This window comes from Eurosta solidaginis, chromosome 4, assembly GCF_040869045.1.
Source record: "Eurosta solidaginis isolate ZX-2024a chromosome 4, ASM4086904v1, whole genome shotgun sequence".
NCBI lineage: Eukaryota > Metazoa > Arthropoda > Insecta > Diptera > Tephritidae > Eurosta > Eurosta solidaginis.
This window is the reverse complement of record NC_090322.1, coordinates 238,092,473-238,111,930: the sequence shown is the minus strand read 5'-3', so window position 1 is coordinate 238,111,930 and position 19,458 is coordinate 238,092,473. Positions and strand designations below refer to the sequence as shown.

The window sequence follows — 19,458 nt, the reverse complement described above, 5'->3', positions numbered from 1 at the left end:
CAAATTTTTAAAGCTTTCATTTGAATGTTTTTCAAATATTTTTTAATTTTTATGAAAGGTTTTTCAACTTTTCTTTTATTTTTTATCTATACTAATTTTATTTTGTTTTTTTTTTTTATTCTAAAATTGTTTTATACTTTTGTTAACTTTCGATACATTTTTTAAAATTATTTTCAATTAATTTTTTCTTAAATTATTTTATTGAATTTTTATTTGTTTTAAAAAAATTCTGCTTTTGTACATTATATTTTCAAAAGTTATATTTGTAATCTTCATATTTAGAATTTTCAATATTTTAAATTTTTTCAAAATATTTGCTTTGGTAATTTATTTTCTCTAAAGTATTGTCTGCAGGTTTCAAGTTCAAAATTCGTTTTCCAAATATTTTCTAATTTGGAACCATTTAATAAATTTTTCTAGTTTTCTAGGTTGCTCCAAAATTTGCTTATAAAATTTTAATTGAAAATTTTTATTGCATTATTTAATTAATTTTTTATTATGTGTATTAGCTTTTTTGCTGATTTATATCTGCATATTGAGAGTGAAAATAAAATTTTATTTAATTTTTTAATGATCTTAGGCAAATAATATCTATATCTATTATCTATTTTGAAATATCTGTTTCGAAGTTTTCTTAAAATTTGATATGTAAAATTTTCTGATGTTTTATTTAGTTCTTATTTTCAAAACTATTCTCAAAGTTCTTGTCTTTTTTTATTTTTTGTACACATATTTGTTCTTGACTTATTACTTATAAACTTGAACAATTGTTTTTTAAATTTTAATCGAAGTTCCTGTTTTTATATATATTTTTTTTTTCTTAAAAATTTTATTTTGCAAAATTTTTTTTATCTTCGAAAAAATTCAGTTCAAAATTCATTATATGTTGAGGTCAAATTTTTTATCAGATTTTAAGTTGCAAACACATTTTTTTTTTTTTTAACTGTTTTCTTGATTTATTTTCTCGAAATGTTTGGACTCTTAACTTTGATTTAAATTTTATTTTTATTTATTTTATTTCGAATTCAATTTTTTTACCAACTAGAGCTCAATTATTTTTATTGTAGAAATTTTTCTTTCTATTCAAACGCTGTTTTTTTTATTATATTTTTGATGTTCTTTTTTTTTATTCTTTTTTCGACGAATTCCAAAAACAGTTCCCACAACTCCACTACGAACCCCTAGTTACTTCTTTATATTAGAGAATTTGTTAAATTAAGTATCGAATAAAAATATTTTCAAAAACTTGTTTAGCTTAATTTTTAATGGTTTCTCACTTTCCTTCACACACACGATTCTAAACACGCAAATTATAGGTGGTGCAGTGCTCATTGAAGGTGTCCTCTTTCGCGCCAAATATTTGGGTTCCACACAGCTGGTTTGTGAGGGACAACCCACAAAATCCACACGAATGATGCAAGCCGAGGAAGCTGTTTCGCGTATTAAGGTGAGTTGTTATAGTACATTTTTCGAATTTATAAATTCTATTTTCATTTTTTTATTGATTTATGTTAATACGTATTGGCTACAATCCCTGCAGTTCATTGGTCATTTTTAAAACCCGCATGATAATATTGTGTAATCTCATAAAGTTAAAAAAACCTGGTACATGTAAATGTCATTCGTTTTATTTTATTGAAAGTTGTTAATAAATGGAAAATGAAGAAAGGAGTGTTCGCTATAAAACAAGAGATCTCTTGTTTTGATTAAAAAACATTCAAAGCAAAATTTCAGTTAAGTTTCAAGTTTGAAGTATGGCTCAACTATATGGTTGGCTCATCTCATCAGCTGATTTTATTTTTTTTTTTTTTTCGTTTGATTGGAGCAGGGATTGTCAAAAGGAGATGGCAAACTCAAAATGAAACCAACACATTTACAACATTTTTTTACAACACACAAAATCTGCTAAGTTTTATATTTTCATTCCATTTTATTCACCTAACACCATCACGCAGTTTTTGACAATCTGAACAAAGGTATGTATGTTGTTGCTGCAGAGATGAGCCAATCATATAGTTGGGCCATGGTTTGAAGTTTCCTTCTCTGTAATTTAAAATGTATTTAGGATTCAATTCACCATTTGTAAAATATGATAAGTAGTAGAGAAATGTACTGAATTTCATTAGTCTGCAACAAATAAATTTAAGTCCAAGATTCCAGGTTAGGTTCTAGTTCCGCTATTTTAGGTTTCGGTTCAGGTTTTTGGCATTGATATTATTTAATTATTATTATTATTACGATCATTATTATTACCGAAGATCCGAAACAAGTCTTTTCAATTAGAAAAATGTTTTCCAAAGCGGGGTCTCCCCTCAGCGGTGATTTGTCAAACACTCCGAGTATATTTCGGCCATGAAAAGCTTCTCAGTGAAAACTCATCTGTCTTGCAGAAGCCGCTTGTAGTCGGCGTAAAACATGTAGATCCCGTTCCGCCAATTTGCATGACGCAAATTGGAAGAGAATCTCGGTCCAAATATCTTCGGAGGTATACCGCGCCTTGCATTTATTTATTGTTCCAGTTTTTGTTCCACTTTCGGTCCCAGTTTTTTTCATTTGAGCTGGTAAATTGATTCCCATTTGCGCCAAAACTTCTGTTCGGGCCAGTGTCGCTGTACTACCAGTTTCTGTTTGCATCCGGTGCTGTTTCCGGTTTCAGCTTTTTGTTTCGATACGATTAACAATGCTTTAATTTCGAATAGGCTTTACGCCTTCAACGGGTTTTCGGATGCTAAGCAAATTCCTATCCACCTATTGATTTCGGGCTTCGGCTGGTAAATAAATTCGCATCTAAGTACAATAAAATTTCACTTTCCGTTTCGAATTTGGTTCGGCTTGATCTATTCGCTTCTGTTTAAGTTACGGCCCAAACGCCAGTTTAGATTCCAATTTCAGTTTCCGGCCGGCAAACTGTTTCCGTTCAGCTTTTTGAACTGGTACCGGCCCAGAAGAAGGTCTTCTCATGCTGTTGGAGGTGCATAAACTTCCCCACTAGAAAATTGGCGTGAGTTCTCAAGAAATCACATGTGTGTGGGCGGATATGAACCCGCATCATTTTGTACATAGACTTAACTGTTCAAAGAACGTAACCTATTCAATGAGATTGATTATACAGAGTGCCAGTCTTCGCGGGCACAGTATTATCAAAGGTAATGAATTTGCTGATAACAATATGTTTAAACAATAAGGATCAAGGCTATGAGGGTAGAAAGGGGTCAGTTCATCAATTTCTCTGCTGAGACTGCGTAAAGTTACCGGGTGGATTAAGCGGCTTGGAATACTCTAGCGGTAAGGCATGCATCTCGAAAGAGACGACGTTAGTGTTTGTTGGGTCAAACAAATCGTTTCCGCGGCAGTAGGGCAAGGTCTAGCACTAGTACCAGAAGATGTTAGTTTTGGAGCGAACCGGACTTATATCCAGCAAAGGACTGCCCATATAGGCAATAGTCCCTCAAACCATCGGGGAGTTTTTTGCCCCTACAATAATAACAAGATTTTTGGGCTCACGTTTTTGCGATAGACTGGCGAAGGTAAGAAGAGTAGATCTTTTGCTTCTTTTTAAGTTCATGTCTGAAAGTAAGTTATTTAAAGAGGAATTAAAACATCTGGTTGGACGAATGTATCCCTACCCGGCCTTCAGTGAGGGCATTCACTATAGATAAAACTGTGGAAGCCCTCGAAATTTGCTGTTGTTGTGGCGATAAGGACACTCCCCGAAGGCCTTTGGGAGTGTTATCAATGTTCATGGTCCTTTGCTGGATTCAGATACGGTACGTTCCGGTACCAAGCCCGACCATCTCGGGAACGATTTGTTATGACCACATGTGACCTTCTTGGCCATACCGCCCTCCCACCACTAAGATTCATAGATTCATGAGGAGTCACCAGAGCGTCGGCTGTTAATGAAACAGGATTCGCCACGGATAGGTGAAGTTGGCAATTGGGTTTGGAGAAGCTATATATTGCGCTGCAACCTTGAATCTGGTATTTTAGTCGCCTCTTACTACAGGCATACCTACCGCGGGTATATTCTGACCCCCTAACCCGCTGCGTGCTGGAAATTTGCTCACATGCCATGTCTACCTAACCTAACATTCAATGGTGTCCAATTCAATATTCGGATTCGGTTATTCGTTAGAGACTATCTGCTCGAAGATTTCATGGAATTGCCATTGCGTGAATTTACTACTCCATTACTGAGATTGAAGCACAGCGAAGAAACCTCTAAAGTAGAATAAGAACTTAAGTCCTTCGAATTGTAGTTCCAAGGAGCTCCCTTACAGAGCTTTGAAATTTAAAAGTCCTCCTTTGTAGCATTTTTTTTTTTTTGTTATTTCTAGCTAATAGTTCAATCCGAGTACATTAGTTTGTGTGTAATTCTTAACATTAAATATCTATGCTTCTTTGTATTTTCATGAACATTCTTAACTCTGCTGGCGATGTGAAGGCGTTGGTAAGTTTGCGACTCATTTCTCATGCTATCATGTGCTTGAAAAAAGTGGTTATTGCTCACATACATATTTCGCCATATCCACCTTTTTTATTCACATTTTTCTCTCAATGAAAAATATCTCTTTTCTCATCCTCGACCACACAGGCTCCCGATGGCGATGTACAACCCAGTACCGAAGTGGATCTCTTCATATCAACAGAAAAAATAATGGTACTCAATACGGACCTCAAAGAAATCATGATGGATCATGCGCTACGCACAATTTCCTACATAGCAGATATTGGTGACCTCGTCGTTTTGATGGCACGACGCCGTTTCGTACCGCAGGATATTGATGATGCGCCAAAACCGAATCGCACACCCAAAATGATATGTCACGTCTTCGAAAGTGATGAAGCGCAATTTATTGCACAGTCAATTGGACAAGCTTTCCAAGTGGCCTATATGGAGTTCCTAAAGGCGAATGGAATTGAAGATCATAGTTTCGTTAAGGAAATGGATTATCAAGAAGTGCTCAATAGTCAAGAGATTTTCGGTGATGAGCTGGAAATATTTGCAAAGAAGGAATTACAAAAAGAGGTGGTCGTACCGAAGGCGAAAGGTGAAATTTTGGGTGTGGTGATTGTGGAAAGTGGTTGGGGTTCAATGTTGCCAACTGTTGTCATTGCAAATCTTATGTCATCGGGCGCTGCAGCACGTTGTGGTCAATTGAACATTGGCGATCAGCTAATTGCTATTAATGGTCTGAGTTTGGTTGGACTGCCGCTTTCCACTTGTCAAACTTATATAAAGAATACAAAAAATCAAACCGTAGTCAAATTTACGGTAGTGCCATGCGCACCTGTGGTGGAGGTGAAAATCAAGCGTCCTAACACGAAATATCAACTGGGTTTCAGCGTACAAAATGGTGTGGTAAGTATCTAGAAATTTAAGAAAAGAGCTGAACTAGAATATTTTTCAATTTTTAAATGATGCCTAAAATTTCGACACGTCACAGATTTGCAGTTTGCTGCGTGGTGGCATCGCCGAACGTGGTGGAGTGCGTGTGGGCCATCGTATCATTGAAATCAATAACCAAAGTGTGGTCGCGGTACCACATGAAAAGATCGTTAACCTGCTGGCGACTTCAGTGGGCGAGGTAAGCTATAATCAAAGATTTTAAAGATTTTTTAACCACTTTGCCCACACATCATTTCCAAATTTTTTTAAATAAAATTATATTTTTAAAATCTACACTATTTTTGTATCTGCGTCAAACTCATGCAACTCATCCTTATTAATTCTTCTAAACATGTGGAGAACTCTACAAGAGCCATCTTATCTTCTCTCGACACCGTCCATGATTCCGACCCAAACATCAGAACAAGTATGATGAGCGACTTGTTGAGGGTGATGTTTGTTAGTCGAGAGAGAGCCTTACTTTTTAATTGCCTACTCAGTCCAAAGTAACACCTGTTGTCAAAAGTTATTCTCCATTTCATTTCTTAGCTAACATTGTTTTTGCTTTTAATCCTGTTTCCCAAATAGACGAAATCCCTTACAGTCTCGAATTTATATCCGTCAACAGTATCGTGGCTGCTAAGGGGCGAATGCCCCTATTCTTTCTTGTATGACAGCCAGTACTTCGTGTTGTCCTCATTTGCACCTTTTTGCCTCTTTATCTAATTCGAGGAATGCAGAACTCACGCCGCGTTTGCTAAGGTCAATATCATCAGCATACGCCAGTTATAATAGATTGTACTATTACGGTTAAGTTCTGCCGCTAGAATTATCTACTCCAGCATTGTTTAAAAAATCTTACCTACACTGAAAGAAAAAGAAAAATCAAGAAAAATCTACCGAAATACGGGTCAATTCAACCGAAATTTCTGTCAATTTTTATCCATCGCAACAAGATGTCGAATCAACTGCGCACAAATCGTTGATTCGTAATTGACCGTTTTAGTAGTCAAATTAACAGAAAAAGTTGTTGCGACAGCTTTGTACGAAAGTACCTATGATGCGGCATTTACAAGGCAGATGAGTTTTCACTGAGATCTTTTCATGGCGGAAATACACTCGGAGTGCTGGCCGAACAGTGCCGAGGGGCGACCCAGCTTAGGAAAATTTTCTTCTAATTGAAAAACCTTATTTCTAAAATGTTTATGTTGCTCTTCCCGGGGTGTGAACCCAGGGTCTTCGGTGTGATAGGCGGAGTACGCTACCATCACACCACAGCGGCCGCCATATGCATACGTAAATAGTACACAGCATACATAAGTACAAAGTAGAGAGCGCAGGGAGCATAAAATTCTCTTTGAAAATTGCCCATGTATTGACTGTTGATCGCTGTTGAAATGACCAGTGAGATCAGTTGTGTTACCAAAAAAATCAGTTAGATTGATTAGGAATCTGTCAATTTTACAGAATTTTGTTAACTTAAGAGAGACAATTTCTCTTCTGTTGAAATGACTAAACTAACTTGTTCGCTTGACAAAGAACTCCGTCTAATTAACCATAATTCGTTCAATTTCACCGAATCTCCGTTAAGTCAAGAACAACAGAACCGATTTGTTGATTGTACTAGCACCATTCCTTTCAGTGTACGAAAGGAAGTTGGCTTGTCTTTTTAACTTTGCAGAGAACTTAAGTTCAGACATAGCACCACACAAGCAACTATTTTTCGTACTGTCAAAAGCTGCTTTGCAGTAGACAAAAAAATATGATCATAGTCGATTCTCTTATCGCGAGTATTCCCTGGAGGATCTGGCCACCGTGAAGATCTGATCTGATGATGCCGCACTGATAAGGTTCAAGCAGTTCGTTAATTATGGGCTTAAGTCTTTCGCACACTACTGATTCCCCGGTGATTCGCACGGTTTGTGGGATCGCCTTTCTTGTGAATTAGGTAGTAGAGCACACTTAAATTACAATATAGAGGCATGTACTCATCCGATCATATTTTGCATACTACTGGACGCTTGTTCTTTACGAACTCGTCGCCTCTGTATTTGTACAGCTCGGCGGATAGTTTGTCATTAATGGGCGACTTATGATTTTTTAGCCAGAATATTGCCATTATAGTCGGGTGCTGGAACATGTTTACCATCATCGGCGAGTAGGGTACTGGGTTCTTCTTCTTCCTCACTCGCTAGCAATGTGGAAAGACTAACAGCAACGAACAGAAAAAAACAGTGGCAATTTTTATCAAATTTCGATAAATAAATTCTCATCTTTTTTATTTCCAATATTTACAAAAAAAGCTTCTATGTATTTATGATTTTAGTCTTTCTTACAAATACAAACTTAAAGGTCTCTTAAAAGTCGCATTGATTTTGGCAACTTTGCTCCCAAAGAGTGTTTTAGACTTGCTCTTCTTTTATATGCAAGAAAATCTAAAACTTTTTTCAAAAGTCTATACGAATCCTGAGGGTCCTATAAATTGTACATTTCTATACTAGAATTGATCGGGTTACAAAGGAGCATACTCAAAAAAAATAAAAAAAATCGAAACTTTCGCAAAATCGTCACGCGTTTTTAACCGTTTTTAAGATTGGTTTTTTCTTAAGGTATAGAAAATAAAAATTTAACTGACGAAAATTTTAAAAAATGGCCATTCTATTTTTCCGTTCGGTGCTGTAAGATTTGATTGTCTCAAAAATTTATAGCTTAGAGACCAAATTATTAATTTTTGTTGATTTTATATATATATGTTTTTTAATTTCGTTAAGAAAACTAAAAAAAATTTAGTTTAAAAAAAAAAATTTTACCCAAAAAAAAAATTGTCTAAAACTTTTTTATTTTGACAACTAATCAAGAACTTGATTATTATTAATTTTTTTTATTTTTATTAAAATTTAGTTATGCAAATTAAAAAAAAACTGTTCGTTTATTATTAAAAATTGTTCATTTAAAAAAAACTATTCTTTAAAAAAAAATCCATATTTTGATAACTATGAAATCGAATATTCGATTTTTATTGATTTTACATGAATGTTACAAAAATTTTTTTAAGAAAAGTAAAAAAACTTCGTTTATTATGAAAACAATGTTAATTTAGAAAAAAATTCTGTTTACAAACTAAAAGCAAAGTTTTTGAAACCAAGAAAGCGAATACATGATTTTTATTGACTTTATATGAATTTTGATAAAATTTTGTTAAGAAAACCAAAAAGCTATTCGTTTATTACTAAAAAAATTTATTTAAAAAAAATTCTATTGAAAAACTAAAAAAAACATATAAATTTTCAAAACTAAGAAATCGATTTTTTTTGATATTATATGGTTTTTACTAAAATTTTGTTAAGACAACTAAAAAAAACTCCGTTTGTCCGCCGGGGTGCGTTTGCTCCTGGAGGTAGGTGGGCACACCGGGATCGATCTCAATGGGAATATGCGTATAGAAGAGAGAAATAAGCAAATAGACGAGATTTCTCGTTATAATATATGGCTAACCTGGAACTAAACTGGTCTATGTAACAAAATACAAAAGTTGAGAAAACAGATGAAACGCGTTTTAATGCAGTGTGCGATTGTCGTTGTAAGTTAAGTGAATGTTGTATATTATTATGTTAGCTTAATAGCTAACTTAATATTCTGCATTAAAAAAAAACTTATTATAGAAACGTTTTTTATATAATATTTTTTTTAACAAAAAAACTTGTTACATAGACCACTTTAGAATTTTAAATTTTTAAGGAAGGTTGAACTACAAATTGGAAATAATATGAATAAAACAACAAAAGATATGTGAAAGTAAGTACTTTGATTAAAAAACTAACATACAAGTGTTCGTAAATGATCACCTCTGCATTAAAAGTAACAGTAACCTTGTCTTCTCCACGGCGGGCTGGTCGAAAATCTTCTGGATTGTTTTCTGTTTCACCTCTGCGGTTTTCATGTGGAAGGGAATGGTAAAAGGGTTGGTGAATCGGTGGAACAAATTTCAACATTTTTCTTATGTCCTGCATTTTTTTGAATTTCAAAACGCGTATGTCGCTGCCCTGATCTGATGTGAAATTCTGTAAGAACTCGCTGAGAGGATTACTGCACCACACAACCAGACAGTTTGAGAATCCCAGCTTCCTAACTTGTAGAATGCATCATGAATATCTTTTTGAATGGGCGGGCCACTTTCTCAATGCACTTAAGTCGACAAGCACAGTCGATAGCCGCAAACACTTTCGCCTGAATGACATTTCCTCTTGTGTTAATGTACTATTGACCTGCTGCTCTTTTTCGCTTTCTTTCAGTTCTCCCCTAAGTTTGTTCTTGCCTCTGCTTCTTTCGTCCTCTAGGCGGCGGGGGCTGATTGTTTTTTGTGTCGTCCATCGCAACTTCTTCAATTTCTCCCATGTTCATCATACTCTCATTAATTAACTCCACTGTTTCTGTTAATTGAAAAAAAAAAAAAGTAAGTAGATACCTCGATACAGAAGTAAATCAATCTAAAGTCGTATTTGTCATTAGACAAAGTAATATAACATTTACTAGGTTACAGGTCGATAAGCGGTTTCCAATGTCATGCAGGTGTCTGCTTGCAAGTAACCTGTGCGTATGGAATCAGCCCGAACAGACCACAAACTTTATACAAAATAGGTAAATACCTTCATCAGAATCTACCTCATGAGTAGAAGGTACATACAAATATTGCTCATCACTAGAGCCAAAATCTTCAGATCCAGAGTCACTTTCTCTATAATTATGGATGGTAGCGTTTCGGAGTATAAGTCTCATTCGTGCAGACATGGTTGGTCGGTCTGCGTCTGTGGCTTTTCATTAAGAAGCCTGTATGCATTGTAAATTTTACCAAGTAGCGCAACTAACAGCTGATCGGTGAAAATTCGCACATTCGCACGCACAGTTCTCGACTCAGTTTCAAAACAAAACTTTAGATTATTTAATTCAAATTTTAAAGTGAGATAATCCTTACAAATTTATGTATACATAATATATATGGCGTTTTTGTTGTTATTAAAACAATAGTTTTATTTATATTAAAGCTTTTATCATTTTTTTTTTTTAACTTTGAAAAATCTCCGAACACCATTCCTTCATTATATGACATTCGACTGCCTAGTCCTCTGCCTTCCACTCTATTCGCAACATAACCTCTACTTAAGCTGCCAAACTATATAGTAAACAATGCCTGTATGTACACTGTTACTCAAATGTCTCCTTTTCATTCAAAACACGCAAATTAACCTGCAAACACAATTGCTGACAAAAGATAATATCAGCTGATTTAATGAATGACAATGACATTTACAGTGTTACCAGTTATGATTCAAATAAATCGATTTTTTGTAACCATAATGCACATAGACCAGCTTAGTTTCAACAACTTTGTAAGATCATACTGGTCTATGTTAGTCTATGCTAGTTGGACCACTTTTGAAATGGCAAAAGGACGTGAATTCTAAAGTGATATTTTTATCTTTTGTATACTTTGATAGAGAAATAAGATAAAAATCAATTTTGCACGGATAAATTTATCTCTTTCAAGTTCAAAAATGTACATATCTCGATTTCTGAAAAAATGTTACATAGACCAGTCTAGTTCCAGGCTAGCCATATATGATTTACTGGGTAAATGTAGAAATATCAACGGTTACAATATTACCTAAATAAACGTAAAAAATACGGTAGAGATCGCTGGTGGCAGATGTGTGCAGAACGGCTGCTAAAATCCAAGAGCTCGGTTGTATCGAAGGCGACAACCGTTGGCCCGCAAAATCCTCCGTTTTCGGAGGGGAAAGTCACCCACACATAAACGCCGACATGCATGTGCATAAGTGCTGACAAAACACACATACACGTGCATGCGCATACATAGGGCGGTGATGGTGTGGGTGGCTATAAGTTAAATCGAGTCTCGAGTATCGAGTTGCTGAGTTGCATTAGGGGGATCGCACTCAAATGCGGAAAAGTTAGGCATCCTGCCTAAACACCGTTCTTTTGTTCATTGAACCGGCCAGTCCATAAGGACCTCACATAGACTGAATGAGTCCGTAGTGTTACCAGAAGTTTGTTTTAACGACCAAACTGAAAAACCCTATCAAAAACCAGGATCTATGTTATAAAATAACTCCGTCCTCTTGGCAAATACTAGAAACTTCCTAGGACTTAAGCCACTTGCTTGGAAACTAAAAGAAAAAACTTTTCCTTATTTTCATAACTAAGAAATCCAACACTTGATTTTTATTGATTTTATATGAATTATTTTTTTTAGTTTTGTTAAGAAAATTAAAAAACTGTTCAATAATTTGGGAAAAATTTAAACAACGTGACATCAGGACGGACAAGGCGACAGCTGTTTCGATTATACCTTGTAAATCTCTTCAAAGCCTTTTCTCCCGGGAGTGGGAGTCGAACTCGCACTCCTACGATAGTTGAAATGGTTGTAAACGCATTCAGCTACGTCATGCCTGTTGTAAAGTTTTTCCCAATTGCCTTCTTTTTTGCATATTTTAATCTTTTACACATTGCATACTTCGTATGCAATTATGTGTTAAAGCTATGCTTGGTACGGCGGTTTTCAAAGAAACTTTGGTTTTTGTTGCTGTTTTCGTTCTATTTATAGAACTACAACGATTAACCAATTTTGTCTGTTTGTATGATTTTAATAATCGGGGATTGCCCATATTGCTTTTTTAAATGTATGAAAACATTTTTTATTTGAAGCAATTTTTTTAATTTTATAATTTATTTAATAATTTGGGAAAAATTTAAACAACGTGACATCAGGACGGACAAAGCGACAGCTGTTTCGATTATACCTTGTAAATCTCTTCAAAGCCTTTTCTCCCGGGAGTGGGAGTCGAACTCTCACTCCTACGATAGTTGAAATGGTTGTAAACGCATTCAGCTACGTCATGCCTGTTGTAAAGTTTTTCCCAATTGCCTTCTTTTTTGCATATTTTAATCTTTTACACATTGCATATAATTTGCATAAATTATAAAATTAAAAAAATTGCTTCAAATAAAAAATGTTTTCATACATTTAAAAAAGCAATATGGGCAATCCCCGATTATTAAAATCATAAAAACTGTTCGTTTAAAAAAAAAAATAAAAAATAAAAATTATTTATTCTCATTTATCCCATGTACATTAATTTTTAAAATTTCTTCATTGATAATAATTGGGCGTTATGGCAGCGCACTGCCCTCAAGTGGCCCAATGACACCAGGCTAATGCTGTTCATTATTTTTTATTTATTATTTTATTATTTATAATTTTTTTTACAGAAAAATTCCGAAATTTGCGCACAGCGATAGTTACTAGGACATGTTTCTGAATTTCATTTCTTCATCAGCAAGCTTTTAGGGAGCTGAGTTTTGAACTTGAAATCTGCAACGTTCATACTGGTATTCGAGTACCAAACTCAACACCTGATGATGAAGTGAAACATGTCCTAGTAACCATCGCCGTGTGCAAATTTTGTACTTTTTCACTAATATCAATAACAAGACAATTTTATGCGGCAGGCTCATATGTCTTGCTTATTAAATACACGTTTCTCAAATTTCTTTTTAATTTTAGATTCTAATGAAAACTATGCCGACATCAATGTTCCGATTACTTACCGGCCAGGAGAACCCAATCTATATTTAAGGCAAAACGTTTCCGCATGCAAAATAAATATGTATTAAAAAAAATAAAAATAAAACATTAAAAATAATAAAAACTATAAATTAAAACAATTGGCTAAAATATATAAATATTTGTTATGCTAAAAAAAAATAATTTAACTTATATATAAATAGTTTGCCAGACACTTTTAGAACTTTAAGCGAAATTTCACACCTGTATAACCCAATGATTTATGCGAAACAAGAAAGAGAAGCAAAAACAAAAATATAAGAGAAAATTTAATTTATTTATTTATTGTAAATTGCAGTTTGTTAACTATACTGAACAGCAGCAACAACAACAACATTAGCATTAGCAAATGTAATAAATAATAATGTTCGATGCGTATTGATAAATACATACATACATACATACAAGTATTAACTATATATGTATTTGCATATATAAAAGTTAAGAGCATAAATTTAATACAAACAAAATACAAAAAAACTAAAAAAAAATCTTGCTAAAGTGAAATTGATACTAAAATTGCATGCTTGAAACACTTACGCGAAAACATACACACAAGCAGCACACAGTTAAGCATGAAGTAAAATAATAATAATTAATATTAAGCCTAGATCTCTGAAGAAAAGTTTAAATTAAAATAAAAATTAAAATTAAAAAAATTACTACAGCGCTTCGAAATTTACAAACAAGAATTCTATGTATGTACTCCCTCATTTAGCTGCCTATATAAATAAAATAGCCTTCTCTGTAATTAATAAAAAATCAAGAATACACACTCTCACACTCATACTTACAAACTACATCAGAGATATGCAGCAAGCACAGCCAATTCAAAACATTAACTCGCATTTTTTTCATATATGTATAAATATACAAACACACTCACACATACATAGCAAAATTGAAAATAAATTAATGAAAAGTTTAAAATATAAAACCGTTAGTTATACTAATTGTTAGACTATTTGAATAGTGTTGAGTTATACATAAACATATAAATATATAGTAAATATTAATATAAACAAACATACAGCAGCGAACAGAAAAATAGCAGTGGCAATTTTATCAAATTGCGTCAATTAAGTGCTCCTTTTTTAATTCTCTAATTATAAATAAAAAAATATGCAGGGTTAGCCTGTTTTCATGTCTATGAAGTTTGTAACTAAAACTATGCAAACCAATCGTAAACGCGTTTTAGAAAATTCGAGAAATCTTTAATTCATGGAGTTTTCTTTTCTGAAAATAATGTCGCCTGTTGGTTATTCACAGCTCTTCCGTAAGTTTGTATATTTCATATTGCATTAGAAAAGGGGTACCATTATTTACAAACTCAGCATTTTTGCAGAGCTCCAGGTAACCTAGATCAGAAGTTAGCACTTAAGAGTGCAATATGAGGGTAAAATTTGTTTCCAGAAAAGAAAACCTCATAAATTTCGAGCTATTAATGTGGAGTTCTTTGAATATTTTTTTTAGTACGGCGCTTTGTAGCCCAATCAATTTTGGTCTAGCAAAGTACAAGTTACAGATATCTCAAAACTCGCATTGATTTTTTCCTCCCGCTTGGTGTTTCAGATTTCCTTCCATATCAAAAAAATTGTTTCACTTTGTGTGGTTTGTGTGGAGGACAGTCTAAAACACCCTTCAGAAAAAAATTATCAAAAATCAATGAGGATTTTGAGACGCCTATAATTTTAACTTTGTAAGACTAAAATTAATTGGCGTTAAAACTGCATACTCCAAAAAATTCTGAAAACCCCAAAAAAAAAGGTTTTAATTTTCCCAAAACATTCTCCAATTTTCCAATTTTTCCAAGTTTAGTTTAAGTTACAAAATTCATAAAAGCTTTTTTTTAAAATATCGAAAATAAAAATAAATAACAATTAAAAACTATATTGACGAAATTTGAAAAAAAAAACTGTCCTTGCTATTTTTCTGTTCGCTGCTGCATATACGTACTTGCATAAATTCGAACATAAATATTACACTGAAAACATATGAACTGCTGTTTTTGAAAGTGCTGAAAGTGGGTTTTTGAAAAAATTATTTTAATTTTTATGAAAAGATATGAGGCATTCCATGCCCACTTAACCTACTAATGGGTTTTGCAACCCGAGTTTGGCAGAATTTGGCACATCTCACTGTGACCCTCGCAAAAGTTTATTCATTTTTTTCCTTTAAAATTTTTCTTCTTTCAGCAAATTGAATAATATGAAGTTTTGAAACTTACGTATTTTCTTTTTTGAATTTTTTTTAATTTGGTTAAAAATTATAGGCCAATTACCAATGATTTCCTCATAAGTGGACTAAACTTAAAATTTATAATTGTGGAGGCACTTTTGAGAATTAAAAAAAAATACTGAAAAATTAATAATTTCTTAATTCTCTTTAAATTAAAAATAAAAAGTACAGTATTTTTTTCCAATTCTTTTTTATACAAAAAATTTGCAAAAAACACAATAATCACAATACAACCAAACTATTATGAAAAAATTTTTTCAAAATCATTTTTAAAATTTTTATGCTTATATTTGTGTGGCCTAGTGCTTGTATAAAAGTCTTTGAGCAAAAGACAATTCGAAATTTCCAAAAATTCATATTTAAGCAATAAAAATTATAAAAATAACTTCAAAATTTTCAAAAGCTAATATTTTCCCATTCATTAGAAAAAACTAAATTAAACTTCAAAAATTAAAAAAAAAAAATATTTGAAGAAAATTAGAAATTTTCAAAAATGCATGTTTCCCTGCACTGTAAAAAATTTAAAAACAGATATATATCACAGAAATCTTTTCTGAAAGTGGAAAAATATAGCCTTATGACCAATGACTTTCTAACCTAAACTTAAAACTTACTTGTGTATATATCTTGGTAGTAGCATTTTTGAGAATTTAAAGAATTTAAAGATTCTGAAAAAGTGAAAATTACTCTTTAATTTTCATTAATTTTAAAACAAAATAAAAATAATGAAATATTGCTTTCAAAAATATCATTAAAAAGCACAAAAATACTCAACCTTAAAATAAAAATATTTTCCAAATTTTGAAAAATTCATATATCCAATTCATATAGACCAATGACTATCTCTTAAAGAGAGTAAACTTAAAATTTACTTATTTTTAGTTGTAGCATAGGTATTTGAGAATTTAAAAAAAAATTCTGAAAATGTGAGAATCAAATATAAAATAAATTATTATTTGCTTAATTTTTTTTTTAATATTCAAAAACCACAAAAATACTCAACCCTAAGCTAAAAAAGATTTTCGAAATTTTCAAAAAGGTTAATTTTTACAAAAATATATAAAAAAAAAATTTGGAAATTATTAACAATTCATATTTTTCTATGGACTGGAAAAACAAATTCTTTCAGAAAATCAAATTTTTGGAAAGCAGAGTATTTGAAATTTTATTTTGAAATTTTCAAAAATTTATATTTTTTTTTTCACTAAAAAAATTTTTAAAAATATACAAATCACAGCAATTTTTTCGGTATAAAGTCAGTGCGAAATCAGTGCTGCAAAATCCATTGTTAGGCTGACTTTTCATGGAATGCCGCATGTATACAAACAAATTATTTATGAAACAAATTTTTTTCATAAGCGCACTTTTACCACTTTCAAGAAATCACAATTTATATGCAAACAATTAAATAAAAAAAAACTTGAAAGAAAAAACCGCAAACCATTAAACACAACCGAAAAAAAAGACAAACGAAAATCAATCGAGAACATGTTGACCTTTTGCAGAATTCGTCCTTACAGTGCTAGCATTAGCTTAGTTGCTATTATATACATAATTACGTACATACATACATACATGCTAATAAATAGTTAATACAAGTATTCATACAATTATTATAACTGCCTACATACTACACCCAAGCCATGCAACAAGTTTGATATAAAATAAGCGCAAACATACCAATGATGTCACAATCATCAATGACGTCACAAAAACTACTTAAGTAGATTTACCACCTATTTCCGAAAATAAAGGAGTTACCAGATCTAGATAGAACTCATAAAACTCAGGAATTTTTAGCCGGAATCATGGATGTCGAAATAGTGTAAAAACTGGTCCAAAAAGGTATAAATGTCAGATCCGAATTGGTCCCGAAATATTTATGAATTTTTCCTTCGGCGAGAATATACATATAAGATCCCTGCTAACAGCCAAGCTGCCCGATCATTTTGATCTCTAGTATAACTATTTATTTATTGAGACAGCTCAAGAACTATGGAACGAATGTCTTAACAATGTTTCGATTCCGCCGAATTGTCTTAAAATGAGTTATCCCCAAATATAGCAATTTCTATATGAAACTCGGATTTCCGCTTGGGTACTAACAATCTGCTCTCGTGCAGATGGGCCTCAAGGTTACTGATAGAACGCTGAACGTTTGTCAACGCTTCAAGCATGGATTCACGTCGGGAATCAACTCCCTGATCCATTTTTCAGAAAAGAGATCCCCTATTTTCAGCGTCGGATGGATTCTTATAGCACATGTATGCTAAGAAGATATATATATACTCTCTTCTATGCCGATGTTGTATATAGCTTTGTTTCCTCAATGGTCAGTCCTTCATCTAATTATTTACATTATTCATGACCTTGTTTTGTTCAAGTTGTACCTGCTCGAAGTTTCGTGCTCTTTTGGCAGCAACCACATCGTCTGCGACGAGCGAGATGCTTTACTGTTGTAAGTTGCGCTGCCACACAACCTAACCTGGTTTAAAAATGGTCCGTTGATTTTCTTTATTAAATTCCAAACAATTTTATTTGGGTACGAGTTTCCATCTCTAATTGAATTTTATTTGATAAATTGGGAACATTGCATCTGACGAATGCGCACACTAATCTTATGTCATTCTTGTGCATATACATAGGTAAACAATATTTTTTTTTTATAAAGAATTCGAAGAAATTTTTATAAAATAAAATACATCAGAAAAAATTGTATGTTAGAAATGATACCTACTAGAATTTATGTGATATCAAATTAATCCTCTTCAGTACTTTTTAAAAATCAATGCGTCACGTAGCCTTGCCTTTAAAATACTATTTACATTTGAATTATCGCCTCACATGCTTACCAAAAAATACTTTCTTCATTCGAAAATTCAACAACCATTAGCCGCCGGATTCTGAAAATCGCTATCACTAAAACCCGTCACTGGACGTCTCCAAAATAATATCAAATATGACTCAAAAGCACAAATCAAACACAGAAGATTGTGCATTCACGAGTTCAAAATTGCTTCGTTCTGCGCATCTACGTCACACTTGACTGCTTCAGCGAATGAAAGAAAGAGAGAAAAAAACAAGAGCTAAAGAAAAATGACGTAAAAATTGCTCATAAAAACAGCTGAACTAATGTTTACATGCGCAATGCGCCACCTTCTAAAATTCCATCATGACTCAAATATTACGTTCCATTGGTGCGTGAACCAGATACGGATAGAAATTTAACATGCAAATGCAACAACAACAGTTCCGTTCCATTGAGACTTGAGCGAGATACGGATAGAAATTTAACATGCAAATGCAACAACAACGTTGTGATCCTGATATTTATCTGGGTCAATTTCTGATCCGTATAGCAGTTCTGTTCGTTTCGTTTTCTGTAATAGATTTTTTGACAGCTAACCACTTTTGAGTTGGTAGCACTCATGGCTCAACTATATGGTTGGCTCATCTCTACAGCAATAACATACCTTTGTTCACATTGCCAAAATTAGCGTGTTGGTGTTGACGAATGGAATGGAATGAAAACATAAAACTTAGCAGCATTTGTAAGTAGTAAGAAAATGTTGTAAATTCGTTGGTTTCTTTTTAAGTTTGCAATCTCCTTCTGACAATCCCTACTCCAGTGAAATGAAAAAAATAAAATCAGCTGGTGATATGAGCCAACTATATAGTTTAGCCATTGCAGCACTGAACTAAATACGTGTACATTTGTGTATTCATATTCTATTAGTATCTTAAAATTTTGTGTACGTTTCTTCATATTTTCAACAAAACAGATGTTTTATATTAGCGCTGCCAGCTCTCATAAAGTTGATCCAGATCGGTCCAATGAGATTTGAGCCAGAGCCAGAGCTCGATAAAGCAATGGAACGGCCCTAAAAGCATGCAATATGCAGTCATGATGGAATTATAGAAGGTGGCGCATTGCGCATGTAAACATTAGTTCAGCTGTTTTTTATGAGCAATTTTTACGTCATTTTCCTTTAGCTCTTGTTTTTTTCTCTCTTTCTTTCATTCGCTGAAGCAGTCAAGTGTGACGTAGATGCGCAGAAGGAAGCAATTTTGAACTCCTGAATGCACAATCTTCTGTGTTTGATTTGTGATATGCAGTATTCTGCTCGCAGTTAAAATCAGCTGATTGCTTTCGGCATTAAGGCCGAATTAATGGTGACTTATAACCATA

At 33.1% G+C, this 19,458-nt stretch overlaps 1 protein-coding gene across 10 annotated transcripts in view; it reads left to right on the top strand.

Moving 5' to 3' along the window:
* Positions 1-15,769, top strand: part of X11Lbeta — a 414,506-nt gene extending 398,737 nt beyond the window's left edge. For 8 of the 10 annotated variants that reach the window (XM_067785169.1, XM_067785166.1, XM_067785167.1 and 5 more), the window contains 4 exons: positions 1,317-1,447; positions 4,595-5,362; positions 5,448-5,588; positions 12,972-15,769. In XM_067785169.1, the coding sequence (XP_067641270.1) occupies positions 1,317-1,447; positions 4,595-5,362; positions 5,448-5,588; positions 12,972-13,043 (1,112 nt within the window). In that variant the 3' untranslated portion in view covers positions 13,044-15,769. The remainder of the gene's footprint in view (positions 1-1,316; positions 1,448-4,594; positions 5,363-5,447; positions 5,589-12,971) is intronic. The other 2 variants (XM_067785174.1, XM_067785171.1) reach the window with 1 other exon arrangement.
* The last annotated feature ends 3,689 nt before the right edge of the window (positions 15,770-19,458 follow it).